Raw genomic sequence first — 18,496 nt, forward strand, 5'->3', positions numbered from 1 at the left:
GATACAGTTTCTCTTCTCAGTTACTATTTGCCTTTAATTCTAGTGCCCCCGCCCCCCGCTTGGTCTTAAGTTTAACATTGCTGCATATCTTTTTGTATTTCCTTCTAGAGCTTTGCTTGGTCATCTTGTTCCGAATGGTCTATCGGTTTACGAGTGCCTTTTGTGGTAGATGTTTGCCCAATGACGTTCGAACAACTGGATCTCTTACTGAGACAAGTGACAGAAGGAATGGATGGCACTTCGGACTGGCCCCCTCCGCAAGAGAAAGAATGTATGGCTGTGGCTACTCTGAACCTTCTGAGACTTCAGGTATCTTAATGGTTGCTGAACTAAGACTGAAATTACAAAATCTAAAACAATTGTGCAGATCACATTGACTTTTAAAAGTGCAATGGCCATCGTATTTTGTGTTGACTCTTGATTCATTTATTACAAAAAACCCCAAACACTGTAATTTGTCAAATACTTTGCAGTGCTAATCAATTCAGAAAGAGTTGGTTGTTACTCCAGTTTCCCTTTCTGCAAACTGCAGTTTAATTAGCAGCGAGTCAATGTTCAGCCAGGGAATTTATTACTGAGCTGAGATTGGAAGCTGAATCTAGATCTGCATAGCTCAAGGATAACACCACATTTGCTTTACCATGCCTTACTGGACAGTTTGGAGATATTTTGCTTTCGTTTGCTAAGTAACTTTTACAAACGATGGAAATATATATTTGGTGCTGCCAAACTGTGGTGCTTCAGCAAGTGTATGAAACTTGGAAATAGAAAATACTTCAGAATACTATTTCATTCCTCCCTGAATGGGTTTCAGCTTTATCACTGATAAAGAAGCCTCTCTGTGTTTTGTCTTTCAGCTTCATGCTGCAATCAGCCACCAAGTGGACCCAGAATGTCTTGGTTTGGGATTGGGCAGTGTCTTACTCAACAGCTTGAAGCAGACAGTAGTGACTTTAGCAAGTAATGCAGGTGTGCTCAACACCGTTCAGACAGCTGCCCAAGCAGTGTTGCAAAGTGGGTGGTCTGTGTTGCTGCCAACAGCCGAGGAACGAGCGAGGGCTCTTTCGGCGCTTCTACCCAGTGCAGGTATGTTTTGTGCATGATCATGTGGGTGGAGAAGGAAGATGTTGCCTAAGCCGTTTTGCACTCTCTCATATGCAAGTGTATGTGTGTGTTGGCGTTCTAGTCAAGTAAGAGTTCTGTCAATGTTTAGTTTCAGGGAATGAAACAAATGTAAGTCCAGGCCGTAGATTCATGATTGATCTTCTGGTTGGAAGCTTAATGGCCGATGGGGGTCTTGAGTCTGCACTGAATGCTGCGATCACTGCAGAAATCCAGGTATGCTTACTTTGTACAACTTGTACATTCTGATGAAATGGAAAAGATTGCTTTTGGAGACCAGTTAGTTTCAAACTAGCCCCTGTTCTTTGTTTAACGGTTGTAATAGAAATGTGAATATTTATTTTGTTTTGAAAGGATTAGAAAAGACTGCGTAAGTAGGTGGGCATTTCATGTAGTAGATTAGAAAGCTGGCTGTGTCATTCCAGATCAACCTTTCTTTTCCATTGATATCCAGAGGTAACTGTATCACTTTTTGTTTAAGAGGTTTTCTCTCTGTGTAGTCTGACCCTACCTAGAATTTGGTGTCTCAAGCCCTCAAAAGTTTAGACTTGTGCATGAGGGTAATAGCCATGTAATAGCTGCATATTACACATAGCAAAGCCTCTCCTGTAGCTGCTTTGAAATCTATGGAAGTATCACTGGCATTGCTTTGTCTTGTGAGTAGGGATATGACATCCCCGCTCTATCCTGCTGCTCTCTTCCTCAATAGAAGAACTTGGTCATGACAAATAAAAATAAAAATAAATAAATATACATGGATAGTAGATCAGTAATTCTGAAAATCTTAACTTCTTATGGGCTGGATAGTTGACGTTGCCCTATAGTGGAAGGCTGTTTTCCATTTTCACACCTCTTGTTGATATTGAGAAATGTGTGGCTTATAAAACCATAGCCATCATTCTTCAGATGAAGAAATTAATGCAGCTATCTTTTTGGACAAGTTTCTCCATTACATCCATATAGTTCACTTTGAGGAAGCGATGAGAAAAGATGGGAAAGCATATTTTCAATGACAAATTGTTCCTTTGTGCCTGATGCTTTCATTTCCACATTTATCCAACCTACATGGGTTCAGGATTCGTTGAGCAGTAACTTATTCATTATCTTTGTGTCGTTGGGTTCAGCTGCTCATTCTACTGAAATTATTTCCAGTGCAGTCTCTATTACTTTCTGTTTCATGAACCAGCCACATGGTCCTAATACCAGTGCCGGACTGCACTGACTGCAGAAGGAAAAATCCAATAGAATATACTGTAGTGTGCAGGAATGCCATTAATTCAGGCTTCCGTGGCAGAACATTCAGTGTCTTTTTTTAGTGGACATGACTCCCATTTGTTTCAGCTACAGTATAGAATGTTTGCTGGTTTCACTTTCAACTTTTCATTTTGTAGGATATAGAGGCAAAAAAAGAAGCCCAGAAAGAGAAAGAAATTGATGAACAGGAGGCAAATGCATCGACACTTCACAGGAGTAGAACACCATTGGACAAAGACCTCATTAATACTGGGATCTATGAATCTGCAGGAAAGCAGAGCTTACCTCTGGTTCAGCTAATTCAGCAATTGCTAAGGTAGCTTTTCAGCAAGGCTGTTTACTGAATCATTACCCTTTTCCACATTTTATTCTTTTAAAAAACAAAACAGAAAACCTCTGGCCTCTTGTTTCCTCCTATGCTGCTTCTTTGTTCCTGGGCAGTCTTTATTTAAAAAAATGTTTACTGTGTGGTAATCATCGAGGTATAAGAAACTCAGCACGGAGAAACAGCAGACACATTTGTGAGCAGATATTTAAGGGAGTATGTGCTAGCCTGCCATTTTGAGTGGCAAAACCGCATGGACAGTTTTCTTGCTGCTTTTGAAACAGAGAGGATTTTCAAAAGCAGATTGTAATATGGTATCAGGGTTAGCCGTTTTAAAATGGAAGAACTGTTCTGAGAATAGCCAAGCCCTTAAGCATACCTAAAGTAGCTTTTTGGCTTTTGGCCAGTGTGCTTTATATTTTCCAGTTTGATACTATTTTGTACCTAAGAACACATACCCTACATTAATGCAATAGATTTAAGTAAGAATATCGTATTGCCCAACACTTCAGCACAGCACTTCTTTTACAGCAAATTATTTTGTCAACACCGATGGAACTGGGGATGATGTAGAAAAATAGATAATCTTCATTTTTGGGAATACGAAACAAATTGCTGTTCAGAGACTGTCATGGTGCCAACATAGCCAATCAAGATGCATGACTCCCTGACTCCCAAGAATCACAACAAAATCTTAGTTCATGCCTAGTTAGTTGTTACCTGTTTATTCAAGATGTCTTTTAAAACCTTCTTTAAAACATTATTCCCATCAGGAACATTGCTTCCCAGACGATAGCTAAACTGAAAGATGTGGCTCGCCGTATTTCTTCCTGCTTAGATCATGAACATTACAATAAAGAAAGGTCTGCTTCTCTAGACTTGCTGCTGCGTTTTCAGCGTTTGCTTGTGAGTAAGCTGTATCCAGGCGATAGTGTTGTCCAGATCCCGAATACATACAGTAAGTAGTGCATTTTTGGGGCTATTGCTAGCATTCTGTTGACGTCCATTTAAAAACTGTATTAAATAGCTTTTTCAAATTGCTACTTTACTCTGCAGGTTAGCTGTGTTTAAATGCATTAATAGTTAATAATAATAAGCCTTTTTCAGGTTTTGACTTTACAGATGTTGTTTATGATCTTTAAAAATAAAATGGTTCTTTTATTTTTTTGACAGGTCCTGAGCTTTTAGGAGTTGGTTCTTTGTTGAAGAAATACACAGCCCTTCTGTGTACACATATTGGAGACATACTGCCTGTAGCTACTAGCATTGCATCCACCAGTCACAGGCATTTTGCAGAAGTATCTCGCATTGTAGATGGAGACCTAACAGGTACTGACACGTCTTGTCCTTTGTTTTAGAGCCTGTCTACAGGGTTAACGCTTCCAGAGTTTTGCTGAACGTCTCTATTTCCCCTTAGGTGTCCTCCTTCCAGAGTTGGTCGTATCTATAGTACTTCTTCTCAGTAAGAATGCTGGGCTCATCCAGGAAGCCGGTGCGATTCCTTTGCTGGCTGGTCTACTAGAGCATTTGGACAGATTCAACCATTTAGCTCCTGGTAAAGAGAGAGATGACAATGAAGACTTGGCTTGGCCAGGAATAATGGGTATGTTCTTCCTTGCAAACGTTTAGAATACTTGCTGGATCTTTCTAGCAGAGCTCCTAGCTTGTCTTTGCAGGTAGGCTTCAAAAGCTTTGTCTTGGCACAAAAACCACTTTGGACAGGTTACACAATTACGTAGTATTTTCCTTGCCCTTCGATTCCTCACTCTTTTGGTTGCACCTTCTGGTTGTGAACCATAGCAATAACATTTATTTTTTTCACCTGTTAGGTTCATTTTTTACAGGACAGAATTGCAGGAACAACGAGGAAGTGACACTAATACGGAAAGCCGACTTGGAGAACCACAATAAAGATGGCGGCTTCTGGACAGTGATTGATGGCAAAGTGTACGATATAAAGGATTTCCAAACCCAGTCCTTAACAGGAAGCAGTATACTCGGTGAGATGTCACTTTGCTAACAAAACATACACCAAACAGAGTCCTATCTTGTTCGGTTGCCTCCTTTAACAGTTTGTTCCCTGGTTTCTTTTAGCTCAGTTTGCTGGAGAGGACCCAGTTGTAGCTTTGGAAGCAGCTCTGCAGTTCGAGGATACAAGAGAATCGATGCATGCCTTCTGTGTCGGCCAATATATGGAGGTAAGAGGGTTCTCCAAACAATTGCTAGCGGGCACAAAGGACACCACCAGGTGGAATTGTGCTCCTCCTGTTGCTTGAGGCAGGGTCTTCACACCTACTCACTCTTAACCAGGGCTTTTGTTCAGCCGGAACTCACCGGAACTCAGTTCCGGCACCTCTCAGGTGGGCGCCATTTCCGTTATAAGAGAACAAGGGAAGCATTCATGGTGAGCTCCGGCACCTCTTTTTCTAGAAAAATAGCACTGCTCTTAATTAATTACCTTTGTGATTAGACAACCTGTCCAGTTTTTATGAATTCCTGAATCTGAGGTCTGGTTTTTTTCTTAGTTTTTAAGAAAGGAAAGACTCCCCCCCCCAGCCTTTCCCACTCTTTTCCAAGCCGCTTGTTGATTTCCCAACAGAGCTACATTTCTAGCGTTCAGCTGTGACTGTGGGATAGGACAGTTATTAGTCTTTCTCTGCGGTTGGATCCCTTCCAGTCCTTTGCCCTTCCTGTGTCTCTCGCACATTACAATTGAATACCATGTCCAGGTTCCTGATGATGTTTTTGTTAAACTCAAAACTCTTCAAGTAGCTGCACATCACTTGATTATGAAGAGGTTTTTTTTTTCCCCATGGATCGGGAAATTTGGTATCAGTCTTTAAATCTGTCGTTCATTATGATATCACAGCTCTTTTGTTCTTTTCTTTTTTTTGTTCTAGCCTGACCAAGAAGTGATCACTACGCCAGATACTGGTAGTTTATCATCGCCTCTCATAGACACTGAAAGAAATTTAGGGCTACTTCTTGGTCTACATGCTTCATATCTGGCAATGAGTACACCCCTTTCTCCTGTGGAGGTTGAATGTGCCAGTAAGAATATCTTTATTCCAATTAAATGTAACTAATATGAAATTGGGGGTGTGCTCGTAGTTTAAGTTCCATGTTTTAATGTTAACCCTCTAACCACAGTGAGTGATTTAATGCTGTACATCAGAGGTTTTCAACCTTTTTGAGTCCATGGCTCCTTGGACCAACTACCTTCTTTCTGCAGCACCCCTGTGGGGCTCAGGAGCCCAGTTACATCACCCCTTACCTGCAGAGCTGGTAACCTCTCACATTTTTTTGAGCACCCTCCCTTGTGGAGTGTTCCTTTAGCCTCCTCTCCCCTCTCCTTAGGAGTTGTCCGGACAGCTGCTGCAGCCGTCCCTGGTCTCTGAGCTGCCCCCTCCCCCATCCCAAAGAGAGGTGCCTCCCAGAGGCCTCATTTGCCTGAGAAGCTTATAGCCAGGGCAGCTGCAACAAACAGCTGTGCGAGCCTTGGGGAGGCAGAGATGCAAGAGGGCATCAGTGGAGGGAAGCAAAGAAAGAGGGACAGAGGGCAATGTTGCCCGCGGCACCCCTGACAATCATTTAAGGCCGTCATTCAGGGTGCCATTGCGCACTGGTTGAAAACCGCTGATATGCATGCTTACTCAAAAATAAGCCCCACTGAGTTCAGTGGAACTTACTCTGGGGTAAGTGTTTATAGGATTGCAGCCTTTATAACACAACTTGCCCATCATTTCTGTGGGCCGGTATGTAAAGCTGCAAAACAATTTCTATTCGAAGCATAATTCAATTCAGTAATTTTTTTGGGTAGAACTCTATGTATGTGCAACAAGTTATGTACTTACCGTATTTTTCCCTCTATAACACGCAGATTTTTTCTTCTAAAAAGGAAGGGGAAATGTCTGTGGGTGTTATTGAGCGAATGTGTGGTCCCTGGAGCCAAATGGCGTGAGTGGAGGCAAAAAAAAAAGCAGGCAAAAATCAAATCGCGCGTCTCTGAGAAGGGAAACCTGAAAAGAGGAAGTGGCTGCTTTCCTGCATTCTGCCTCAGGGTCTTACTGCCCACCCACCTCTATTTCCTTGCTGTGTTTGCTCAAACGGAACAAAGAGCAGGGAAAGCCCCTCCCCTCCAGGCAAGCAGAGGGGAAAGCAGAGTGTCGTCTGGTGCTGCTGAAAACATGCAGGAGGGATAGAGAGAGAGAGAGCGCGCGCGAGCTGGCTGGCTTGGGTGGGTAGGTGAGGGAAAACTTTTGCCTTCCTTTCCTCCCTCCCGTTATACCCCTCTCCTGCATTCTTAGCCAGCTGCTTCTCTGCACACCCCTCTCGTGCTCCTTGTCCGTTCTGTGTTTTTCCTTCCCTCCCCACTTAAAATGTGGTTAAAAAGCATGGATCCACATGGATCCTCAGGATCTTTGCATTGGGTCACCCCAAATTCACCATCAGATCACATAGCATGTCCATGGCTACAGCCTGCCCCCCCAAAATCACGCACCCACTGTTGCCTGGGGCTGCAGTGGTGCAAAAACGTGGTTACAAAACATGGATCCACATGGATCCTCAGGATGTTTGCATTGGGTCAGCCCAAATTCACCATCAGAGCACATAGCATGTCCATGGCTACAGCCTGCCCCCCAAAAATCACACACCCACTGTTGCCTGGGGCTGCAATGGTGCAAAAACGTGGTTACAAAGCATGGATCCACAGGGATTCTCAGGATTTTTGCATTGGGTCACCCCAAATTCACCATCAGATCACATGTCTGTGGCCACAGCATGAAGCACAAAAATGATACATCCACTGTTTCATTCAGAATGTTTTTTCCCTTGTTTTCCTCCTCTAAAAATGATGTGCGTGTTATGGTCAGGTGCGTGTTATAGAGCGAAAAATACGGTACGTAATGAAGTGAAAGCAAGAAGCAAACAATCTTGGAGAAGGATAATTCTTCAATAAACTGTTAGTATACTACTTTGTTTCAAAACTGGCAGATGGTCTGACTTGGGAGAAATTATTGCTTTCCATGCATGAGTAAATGCATGGGCAAGGCTGAATAATGAAACAGCAGGTGTCTGATCCCCAAAAGTAGCTTAGTTCGAGTATAGTTTGACGTGTGTTGCTGCTGTCTTAACATTTTTTAAAATGATAGTTTGCTTTTATTGCATTTTAAATTTTGTGTGCCGCTTTTTGTGCACAAGGTGGAGTAAAATAATGTGCTAAAATTTGTTGAAAATATGGGGCTAAATCACAGCTATTCATTAAGATGAACTATATCAAGGTGTGGCCGAAGCTCAGTAATGCATTTGCTTTGCTTGCAAAAGGTTCCAGTTCAGTATTTAGCATTTCTGTTTTCAATAGAACTTATGTTGTTCAGGTAGTAGGGAAAAGACCTGCTGCCCAAGACTGGAGAGCACTGCCAGTTGGAGGAGATTTTATTGATCTAGATGGGTTAACTATTTTTCTTGTTTAGTATTTTGAACTAATTATTTTTAAATCAAAAAGAGAGCTTCCACAAAACTGTTTATGAAGAAATCCTCTAAAACATACATGCATCAAATATTGCATATAACTTCAGGGTAGACCATTGAATCCTCTTTTCTTAAGCGGAAGAATTACACTTTCACCTGCATAACATAGCTGCAAAAGCAACATGCTTTCTTATGTCCTCCTATTCCTTTCAAACGATTCCCTTTAAATATATATATATATATATATATATATATATATATATATATATGCATGCTCATAACACACTATTTAATGTATTTCTGTTCTTCTTGTAGAATGGTTGAAGTCTTCTATTTTCTCTGGAGGCTTGCAAACCAGTCAAATACATTACAGTTACAACGAGGAGAAGGATGAAGACCACTGCAGCTCTCCTGGCAATACCACCCCTAACAAATCAAAGCTGTATTCCCATCGACTGACCTTGAGTGACCACTCACAGCCATTTCTGCAAGCAATTGCAGACAACAACATCCAGGACCACACGGTGAAGGTAACAATTTACTGTGTGAAGGACATAGGCTGATGCTTCCTACCCTTCCCAGTGGCCATAGCCCTCTAAGTAGACAAAGTTGGATGGATTATCTCACTCTCGGTAGTGAAATGGTCCGTGGGATTCTTGGTAGCTGGGAACCTCGAGTCTCTTAGTTTATAGGAATACCAGGGATTATTATGCAGTTGACTTCTGTACTCCTGTCCAGGGCCCCAAGGCAAGAGCTCATTGGGCCAGGATCTGCACTTTATCAACTGGCAGTGGACTTTGTATTTGGGAACATTTGACTCTCACTATTTTTTATTAACCAGAGATGGGGAGCCTGAAGCCCTCCAGTTTTTATTTAGCTGCCATTATCACTAACAGTTGGCTTTCCTGGCTGAGGTTTATGGGAGTCCAACAATCTCAGGGCGAGGGTATGAATTTCCACACCTGCTAATACAGATTTTTGTTACCTCTCTCTGCATTGTGAGCTGAGTAGTTCCTGGCCTCCTTGTCAATAAATTATAACAGGGCAAAGTGTTACCTTGCTAATAGGAATAGGAACACCTGAATAATTCAAATAGTGTATGTGTAGCAAATCATATAAAAGGCCTAATGCCTCTGGTTGGGTTTTTCTTCTTCCTGTTTCTCCTCAGGGCATTTTTCAGTTTTTGGCTGGCGGCTGCTTTTAGCTTTGCTGATTGTTGCCTTGATCCATACTACCCATTGAGGGTGTTGGAGTTTCTGCAGCAGCTCTAATTCATCTTTCCTCCCTCCCACCCCCAAACCCTTTCTCTTCTGAGTATGCCAGGAAAATAGCATCTGCCTTCTTAAAAAACCCAACAACACCAAACCAACCACCTCTGCAAAATTCTGCCGAATAACAAAAATAAAATCATGTGTGAAATATGCAGTACGCTGTTCATCTAGCTGCCACTTTTTCCTTATGTTCGGTGTCTTTGTGTATTATATGAAGGAATGCAGTATCTTTTTATCCTAATTGGTTACCAGTGTGGCTTGCTTTGGGTGAGGAAAAATGGATTGTGGATTTCCCACAGATGGAGAAATGCATCTAAGAATGCTTCTTAAGTAACGCCTCGAAGAAATATTATCACTTGGGATTATGCCATGGGTAGGCAAACTAAGGCCCGGGAGCCAAATCCGGCCCAATCGCTGCCTAAATCCGGCACACAGATGGTCCAGGAATCAGCGTGTTTTTACATGAGTAGAATGTGCCCTTTTATTTAAAATGCATCTCTGGGTTGTTTGTGGGGCGTAGGAATTCATTCATACATTTTTTTCCCCAAAATATAGTCCGTCCCCCCACAAGGTATGAGGGACAGTGGACCAGCCCCCTGCTGAAAAAGTTTGCTGACCCCTGGATTATGCCATAGAAGGCAAAGGAAACTAGCATCATGTGGCCTACGAGGGATGGGTTTTAATTAGTAACTTTTGGAGAAGCTTTGCCTGTTAAGACTTGTAGTTTTGTGGAGCCTTCATTTGAAATGACCTTATTTGAAAGTATGGCATACAGAAAATGTAAGGAGAGGAGCTGAGATTTTTTGCATCAGGGCCAGACCTGACTTTAGCCATTCATGTTCTAGCGACCTCCAGGTTTTACTTCTGTAATGCAGCATAAGTGCACTGCCTCTTGAAGACAATCCAGAAACTTAAATGGTTTCCAAATTTGGCTTCCAGCTTTTTGACTCCTTGCCCAATTGCTCCTGGGTTCAGTCAGATTGCCAAAGTCCTAAATCGGGGTGGGGGTGAAATAGACTTTGGTTCTCCAGAGGCTGCTGAACCACACTCCCATCAGTCCCAGCAAGCACAGCCATTCAGTGGTAGGTACTCTGGGAGTCATAGCTCAGCGACATTCAGAGGGGCCAAGGGTGCCCACACATGATGAAAGGTTTGGGGCAAAATATTTAAAGAATCTCCTCCTCCTATATGAAACTGCCTGAGTCCTTCATTCTTCATTTAAGGCCTTGCTTCAGGTAGTGTCATCATCAGAAATGTGTCAGGTGGGTTACCCAAATCTTGAGAGCTACCACTGGAAACACCTATCACTGTCTGTATTTTATCATCCTGGCAGAAGAATTTGGGGCTATTACAGAATACTGCCTTTTGGGGGGCGGGGGGAGACCCTGTGGCCCTCTGGATGGGCTCCATCTCTCCACAGACACATTCAGTGCTGCCAGTACTCATGAATGATGAGACTTGTAGTCCAGCTACATTTGGAGGGCCAAAAGTTCTCCACATCTGCTTTTATAGTGATTTGATGCTGCTCCTGTTTTCCGTTCTCCCCCCCTCCCTTTTTCTTAAGCTTGCGCTGTTTGCAATAGGGTTTCTTTTTTGCCCCACTGTTTTACAGTATTTTCTCTCTCTGCATATGTGTCTACCTGTGGAGGATAATATAGATATCTATATAGATCTAGATCTATATATCTATCTCTCTATATCTATACTGTATCTCTCTCTCTCTCTCTCTATATATATATATATCGCACGGTAAATCTTCAGAATGCCACAACTCTTTGCTCAGGTTTTTCTAATGCAGCGTACACACAGCATGATAGCACTATCAGGGACTCTTAGTAGCTCATAGGGACAGAGTTTGAAATGGTTATCAGTCAGAACAAGCTTGCAAATATTTGTTAATTTATTATTATTGTTATAAAAAGTAACGTCTGCTGCAATGCATGGATACTGCAGTGATATTTCGACTAAGCGTGTTCATTTTTTTGCAGGACTTCTTATGTCAAGTGGAGAGGTATTGCAAACAGTGCCACTTGACAACACCAATTACGTTCCCTCCAGAGCACCCAGTGGAGGAAGTAGGACGTCTGTTGCTATGTTGCCTTCTAAAGCATGAGGATTTAGGTATATACCGTATTTTTCGCTCTATAACACACACCCGACCATAAAACGCACATAAGTTTTTAGAGGAGGAAAACAAGAAAAAAAATATTCTAAATGAAACAGTGGATGTATGATTTTTGTGGCTCATGCTGTGGCCACAGACATGTGATCTGACGGTGAATTTGGGGTGACCCAGTGCAAAAATCCTGAGGATCCATGTGGATCCGTGCTTTGTAACCACGTTTTTGCACCACTGTGGCCCCAGGCAACAGTGGGTGCGTGATTTTTTTGGTGCAAGCTTTAGCCATGGACATGCTATGTGATCTGATGGTGAATTTGGGGTGACCCAGTGCAAAAATCCTGAGGATCCATGTGGATCCGTGCTTTGTAACCACGTTTTTGCACCACTGTGGCCCCAGGCAACAGTGGGTGCGTGATTTTTTTGGTGCAAGCTTTAGCCATGGACATGCTATGTGATCTGATGGTGAATTTGGGGTGACCCAGTGCAAAAATCCTGAGGATCCATGTGGATCCGTGCTTTGTAACCATGTTTTAAGTGGGGAGGGAAGGAAAAGCACTCAAGGGACAAGGAACACGCGTGGGGTGGGTGGAGAAGGATGCTGTTAATAATGCAGAAGAGGGGTATAAGAGGAGAAGCAAGCAGGCTATGCTTCTCTCCCTTCTCCCTGGCTTGCTGAAAAGCTTTGCTGCTATTTAGCCAGCTGAGTGGGGAGGAGAGAGGGACAGAGAGCCTGCTTGCTTTAAAGGAGCCAACCGGACAGGAGCCACTTACACTTGTGTAAACGGCTCCTCTCCTCTCCCGCTTTGCTCCTTTAAAGCAAGCAGGCTCTCTGTCCCTCTCTCCTCCCCACACAGCGGCTCTTCTCCCGCTTTGCTGTTTCAAAGCGAGCCACGGAGGAGGGAAGGAAGGGGAACCATGGATCCTCTGCTCACAACTGCAGCAGATTCCCCCCCCCCCCGCCATCCGTAGGCATTCGCTCCATAACATGCACAGACACTTCCCCTTACTTTCTAGGAGGAAAAAAGTGAGTGTTATGGTGCAAAAAATACGGTACATTAGACACACAATTGTTCTAAAATTCTTACTGTATTACTTTGAATTTTTTTTCTCCAATGATGCAATGAGATCTTCTCTCTCGTTCCCCTTCTTAAAGGTCATATAGCACTCTCGCTTGTTCATCCTGCTATGCTAGGAGTTGACCAAGTTAAACATCGTGTACTTCCAAAATCTGTAGCAGATGTGTGTCGTGTTGTCTACCAAGCAAAATGCTCGCTGATCAAGGTAAGTATCAGACCAAGGAATCACTGGTACCCTTTCTTGAGACATTGGGTGTTACTGTTACCTTACTAACAGAGGGATCTCTTTGCATTGTCGTTTTAAGACTCACCAGGAACAAGGAAGATCTTACAAAGAGGTTTGTGCCCCTGTTATTGAGCGTTTGAGGTTCCTCTTCAATGAATTGCGTCCAGCAGTGTGTAATGACCTCTCCATTATGTCCAAGCTTAAAAGTCTAAGTTCTTTGCCCCGATGGAGAAGGGTAGTTCAGAAGATAATTAGAGAGCGAAGAAAAAAGAGAGGTAAATGTTTTGAAATACAATTTCTTGTTGAAGGGCAAGATACTATTATGCATTTTGTCAGTTTGCTTGTGAGGTAGAATACAACAGATGCTTGCTTCATTCTGAAGCAAGACTTTTGCATCCCATTAAAAAAATAATTCCATAAATATATATCTTGCTAGATCTCACTTAGTACTATGTGGGCTCTATCTAATTGCAAAAGACATAGTGTAATTAGGAATTGGAGGGGCACAGTTCAGGGAGAGGGAAAAGAAGGGGTGTCTGCTTGCAGTTGTGTGTCACTCTGAATTCTTTACATTTCCGTAAAGCAGTGTTTTCTACGGAAGCTACCATTTTTCTTGGTAATTAAAAAAAATAGTTTTGCTCATGCTTTTGGAAGTGGATAAAGGTGACACAAATTTGATGTACAATGGCACCTTGGTTCTGGAACAGCTTAGTTGTTGAACAAATTGGTGTTCCGGTTTGTGAACGTTTTTTGGAAGCCAAACATCCGATGTGGCTTCTGCTTGAGTGCAGGAATCTCCTTCAGCCAATCAGAAGACACGCCTTGGTTTTTGAATGGTTTTGGGAGTCAAACGGACTCCCGGAATGGATTAAGTTTGAGAACCAAGGTACCACTGTATTGAAGTAATATTTTAACTGTATTTTGAAACTGTATGTAACTCACCCTGGGGCCCAAGGGTGAAGGGGGCGCACTATAAATATAAAGAGATAAATAAATATAGTATGTTTGCTTTATGTCTTGCTGCTAGTCCCTAAAAAGTCCGAGCCATCTGATGTGGAGGAGTCTAAAATTGGGAATGAGGAAAGTGATTTGGAAGAGCCCTGCGTCATACCTCACAGCCCTGTGACAGCTGATAAAAGGCCCTTGTCAGCCAAATCGCCCAAGGTATGCAGAGTATCAGGTACTAAATATGAGCCAGCTGCACAGTAGCTAATGACCATTCAGAATATGTGAATGTGGCAGCTGAGTGTCAGGCGGTATGTTTATCAGAGTGGTGGTCATGTTAGTCGCTGCAAAAACAAGCACATTAGTCTGTTGCTGCAAAAGCAGCTGCGCAAAGAGAGAAATGAATTACATTATTAACAGTGGTCATTCACAAAACAGTAGATAACACAGTATGTATGCATCTTTGTGGCATACGTGCTATACTAATGCCCAGTGATTTCGCAGGCACTCTCTGTAGAGGAAAGTTGTGTATTTGGATATCCTTGCTGAACCTTACTTTGTATATACATGATACGCAAGTGTTTAAGACCTTCCTCACAGTCACACAGAGAGGATCTTTAGCTGGGTGTTTAAGTGAACTGGCTCCAAGTCTTGGATGAACTTCCTTTGTGTCATAAATGTAGATTTTAAATGTCAGCATTGGCCTTCCTCTGTATCTCAAGGTAATTCCTTCTACCTGTTGAATTCTACCTTTTTAAGTTAAAAAGTGTCGCACATGAATAAATGCGGCGTATGTAAGTGGTCACATTTGTAAAACCTTTCTTGGTCGTAGAACTTAGTGCTCTAAATTTTTCTATATTAACGTGCCACTGTGGGGCAAGCACTATTTTCAGACTGATTTCTTGGGTTATTAATTTGAGTGTAAATGTGCATTTTGTTTTTTCTAGGATAAATGGCAGCCGCTGATCAACACAGTTACGGGTGTTCACAAATACAAATGGCTGAAACAGAACGTCCAGGGCTTATATCCCCAGTCTGCTCTTCTCAACACCATAGTTGAATTTGCTTTAAAAGAAGAGCCCATTGATGTTGAAAAAATGCGGAAGTGCTTACTAAAACAGGTAAGGCATGGCTCGCTTCACATGGTGAGGCCTTGCTGCATAAAGATCTTACATAGATAAAATATTTACCTCCTTTCTCTCTTGTTTTGTAGCTGGAAAGAGCCGAGGTTCGTTTAGAGGGCATTGATACAATCCTAAAGCTGGCAACCAAGAGTTTCCTGTTGCCTTCTGCACAATACGCTATGTTCTGCGGATGGCAAAGACTTATTCCGGAAGGAACCAACATAGGGTAATTTTCGTTCTCCCTTGCATCTCACACTTTTGCTTCTTCATACCTAATCTGGCTCTTTGTTGTGCTGTTTAGGTGAAACATAGGGGTTTCACAAGGGGACCTTGGGAACTTTGACGGTGAACAAAAGCTCCAGTATGGCACAGGTGGAGCACTAGGTGATGATGTTCATGGTCCTGGTGTAGCATTTATGTGTCATAGGAGCACCTTGTTTCTTATAGTAGTAGTGGTGGGAAACCTCCAGCCTGCCAGGCGTCCCCCATTTGGCCTGCATTGTATTTTGGCTCAAACGATAGCCACTTTCCCATCACTTTGACATCATTTAATGTCAGGCGCAGGAAGGACAGGTAAAGCCACAGCACCAAATTCCAAAGTAAGAGTCTGCACCCCCACTTCTTCCTTTGCAGTCACGGGTTTAAATTTGAATCGCCAGGTGTCATATGGCATTAGGTGATGGTCAGGTGGGGGCAGCTGCATGCAGAGTGGTCCAGATCTGGGTTCAGCCCCCTGTCCAGATCCTACCCTTCTCCTTGAGCTAATGCAAATGTGTACAGTGGTACCTCAGGTTAAGTACTTAATTCGTTCCAGAGGTCCGTACTTAACCTGAAACTGTTCTTAACCTGAAGCACCACTTTAGCTAATGGGGCCTCCTGCTGCTGCCGCCGGAGCACGATTTCTGTTCTCGTCCTGAAGCAAAGTTCTTAACCTGAAGCACTATTTCTGGGTGAGCGGAGTCTGTAACCTGAAGCGTATGTAACCTGAGGTACCACTGTACTGGGAAAGTCTTGCAAAGGCACAGAAGGTGGGGTTCTGAGAGGGTTTGAACAGCAGGTGGGCAGCTTTTTCTGGCTTGCGTGTGGCCCCCAACACTGTTGTCACACTTTGCAGCAGTATCCGCTTGTGATGCAAAATAGGTGTTAAGGTAGGTTACCATTCTGAAAACACTGGAAATCATGGCTTGCTTGTTATCCGCATAGGGAACCCTTAACAGACTGCTTAAAGGATGTGGATCTGATTCCACCCTTCAATCGTATGCTCCTGGAAGTTACTTTTGGGAAGTTGTACTCATGGGCTATTCAGAACGTTCGGAACATCTTGCTTGATGCTAACAACAGATTCAAAGAACTAGGTGAGTATTACCAATACTCTTCTGTAATTTAAAATAAAAAAATAAAACTCCACTTTGTTTACTTTTCTTTTGTGTCTGTTAGTTGGGTTGTAGTAGCAAGTTGTTGAATTTCCACCAAGTTTCAAAAATTTTTTTTTGCACATCTTGCAGCCACCAAATTGTGCCTGTGTATTTGATGCTCCTTTCTCCTCCTAACCACCTATCCAAAGCTAGCTGTGGGACATGCCATATTCAGGGATGTTGTTAGGGTTGTTATTAATGCTCTTCCATGTTGCTTCTGGGGAGTTTAATTTCTTTGGAGGAAGATGGAAGGAAGTGAGCCCTCTCTCCTGAGGTGCACATTCTGGGTGGTACCTGTAGCTTTGGCTCATAATCTCATTCCCTCTTTGGAGATTTGACTATCAAGCAAATCTTGCTAGCGACCATACATCCAGTGAAATGTGGTTTTGTATTTGCAAGCCTTACTTAGATGAGAGCCTGCTGGGAACGTCTGAAAACAGAGGCAACTTAACTAGCAAACCAGTTCCAGAAGCAAACTAAGAGTCATTTCATTTACTTGAGCCGATAAGCAGCCATTGCCTTGCGTGTGTCTGTTAAAATATATCCTATTTCTCTGCTAGGAATCCAACCTGTTCCCCTGCAAACCATTACCAATGAGAACCCTGCGGGACCAAGCCTTGGGACTATTCCACAAGCACGTTTCTTATTGGTCATGCTTAATATGCTAACCCTACAGCATGGCGCAAACACCATGAACCTTCTTCTCAATTCTGGCATGTTGGCACTGACGCAAACTACATTGCGACTGATAGGTACGTTTGCTCCTTGGGAAAGACCCATCTTACCTGTCAATTCACTGTTGGGAATAGAATGTTTGGTCTGCTTTAGAACCCTTAGAATATCTCCTACCAGAGGTGGTCTTGTAGTAAGGTTAAAGCTTACCGGGAAATGATATACAATGAATTGAAAAGGATGTTCAAAATACCTTTTGTAAAAAAAAACCCCCAGAAGCTTTTCTTTTGGGAATTATAGGGACAGAACTACGCAAATTGTATAGACACTTACTCATGTATGCTACTACAGCAGCAAGAATGCTACTTACCCAAAGGTGGAAAGAAGCAGAAGTCCCAGTAAAGAAAGAATGGATACAAAAACTTATGGAAATGGCGAAATTTATCAGAATAAGAAATCGAGATAAGAAACTTTTTATAAAAGAATGTGGAAATGGTTTAAAGAATATTTACAGATAAATTGCAAACAGATAAAAACATTAGGATTATTGGAATAACCTTCAGTTTCATAAGAGTATATATTTGAAGTAGATCATTAAATGAGCAAATTAAATGAATTTGGATATGCAGAAGATATTAAAAAGTAAATTTAAGGAACTGCAGAAAGGAGGGGGGAAGGAAGTCAAACTTTGAAATGTTAAATTGATTGTAAAACTAGTGAAATGTATAAACTTGAAAAGTATAAATAAAAACTTTAAAAAAAATAATTAAAAAATAGAATATTTCCTACCACTGAACTATGCCTCTTCGGCTTTGCACATTGAACAAAAGTATTGCATTCTTGTGGAGACTGCTTTGGAAAGCTGGAATAAGTTACTGCTTTTGATATTAGTTATCTCTTAACGGCTGCAAGATCTCAAGATACCTTTCATTAAATTAGGGCCTAGTTCGGACAACGTCGAGGAAGATATGCTTGCTTCGTCCCGTGGCGTTTCTGCTACAGTCCTAGAAGAGTCCCGGAAGGAGACCACTCCAGTTCAACTTCCAGTGTCAGGGCCAGAGTTGGCAGCCATGATGAAGATTGGCACCAGAGTGATGAGGGGGGTGGACTGGAAGTGGGGAGATCAGGTACTGCTTGCCTATGTCTGCCATATATTTTATTTGCTGGATATCAGTTCACTCTATGATATTAATTATTGGCCATATGTTTTTTAAACTTTCTTGTATTTCTGCAGGATGGCCCTCCTCCAGGCTTGGGGCGCGTGATTGGAGAATTGGGTGAAGACGGCTGGATTCGAGTTCAGTGGGACACTGGCAGCACCAATTCTTACCGGATGGGGAAAGAGGGAAAATACGATCTCAAGCTGGCTGAGCCACCACCTGCTTCTCAGCCTACAACAGAAGACTCGGACACAGAGGATGATTCTGGTAAGGTGTTTTTCTGCTGAATAAGTGGTAATGTAGCTACCAAGT

The 18,496-nt window shown here is 42.5% G+C and overlaps 1 protein-coding gene across 4 annotated transcripts in view; it reads left to right on the plus strand.

Moving 5' to 3' along the window:
* The window catches only part of HERC2 (HECT and RLD domain containing E3 ubiquitin protein ligase 2), a 108,520-nt gene that overhangs the window by 25,459 nt on the left and 64,565 nt on the right, over positions 1 to 18,496 (plus strand). For 3 of the 4 annotated variants that reach the window (XM_079972354.1, XM_079972351.1, XM_079972352.1), the window contains exons 17-37: positions 109 to 309; positions 858 to 1,086; positions 1,214 to 1,338; positions 2,514 to 2,692; positions 3,475 to 3,659; positions 3,875 to 4,030; positions 4,119 to 4,304; positions 4,531 to 4,701; positions 4,796 to 4,899; positions 5,602 to 5,752; positions 8,489 to 8,703; positions 11,433 to 11,565; positions 12,720 to 12,847; positions 12,948 to 13,143; positions 13,896 to 14,032; positions 14,761 to 14,934; positions 15,027 to 15,163; positions 16,141 to 16,292; positions 16,913 to 17,104; positions 17,964 to 18,151; positions 18,259 to 18,451. In XM_079972354.1, coding sequence (XP_079828480.1) covers positions 109 to 309; positions 858 to 1,086; positions 1,214 to 1,338; positions 2,514 to 2,692; positions 3,475 to 3,659; positions 3,875 to 4,030; positions 4,119 to 4,304; positions 4,531 to 4,701; positions 4,796 to 4,899; positions 5,602 to 5,752; positions 8,489 to 8,703; positions 11,433 to 11,565; positions 12,720 to 12,847; positions 12,948 to 13,143; positions 13,896 to 14,032; positions 14,761 to 14,934; positions 15,027 to 15,163; positions 16,141 to 16,292; positions 16,913 to 17,104; positions 17,964 to 18,151; positions 18,259 to 18,451 — 3,532 coding nt within the window. The remainder of the gene's footprint in view (positions 1 to 108; positions 310 to 857; positions 1,087 to 1,213; positions 1,339 to 2,513; positions 2,693 to 3,474; positions 3,660 to 3,874; positions 4,031 to 4,118; positions 4,305 to 4,530; positions 4,702 to 4,795; positions 4,900 to 5,601; positions 5,753 to 8,488; positions 8,704 to 11,432; positions 11,566 to 12,719; positions 12,848 to 12,947; positions 13,144 to 13,895; positions 14,033 to 14,760; positions 14,935 to 15,026; positions 15,164 to 16,140; positions 16,293 to 16,912; positions 17,105 to 17,963; positions 18,152 to 18,258; positions 18,452 to 18,496) is intronic. The other variant, XM_079972353.1, reaches the window with a different exon arrangement.

Source organism: Podarcis cretensis (assembly GCF_951804945.1).
Source record: "Podarcis cretensis genome assembly, chromosome: 4".
Classification (NCBI taxonomy): domain Eukaryota; kingdom Metazoa; phylum Chordata; class Lepidosauria; order Squamata; family Lacertidae; genus Podarcis; species Podarcis cretensis.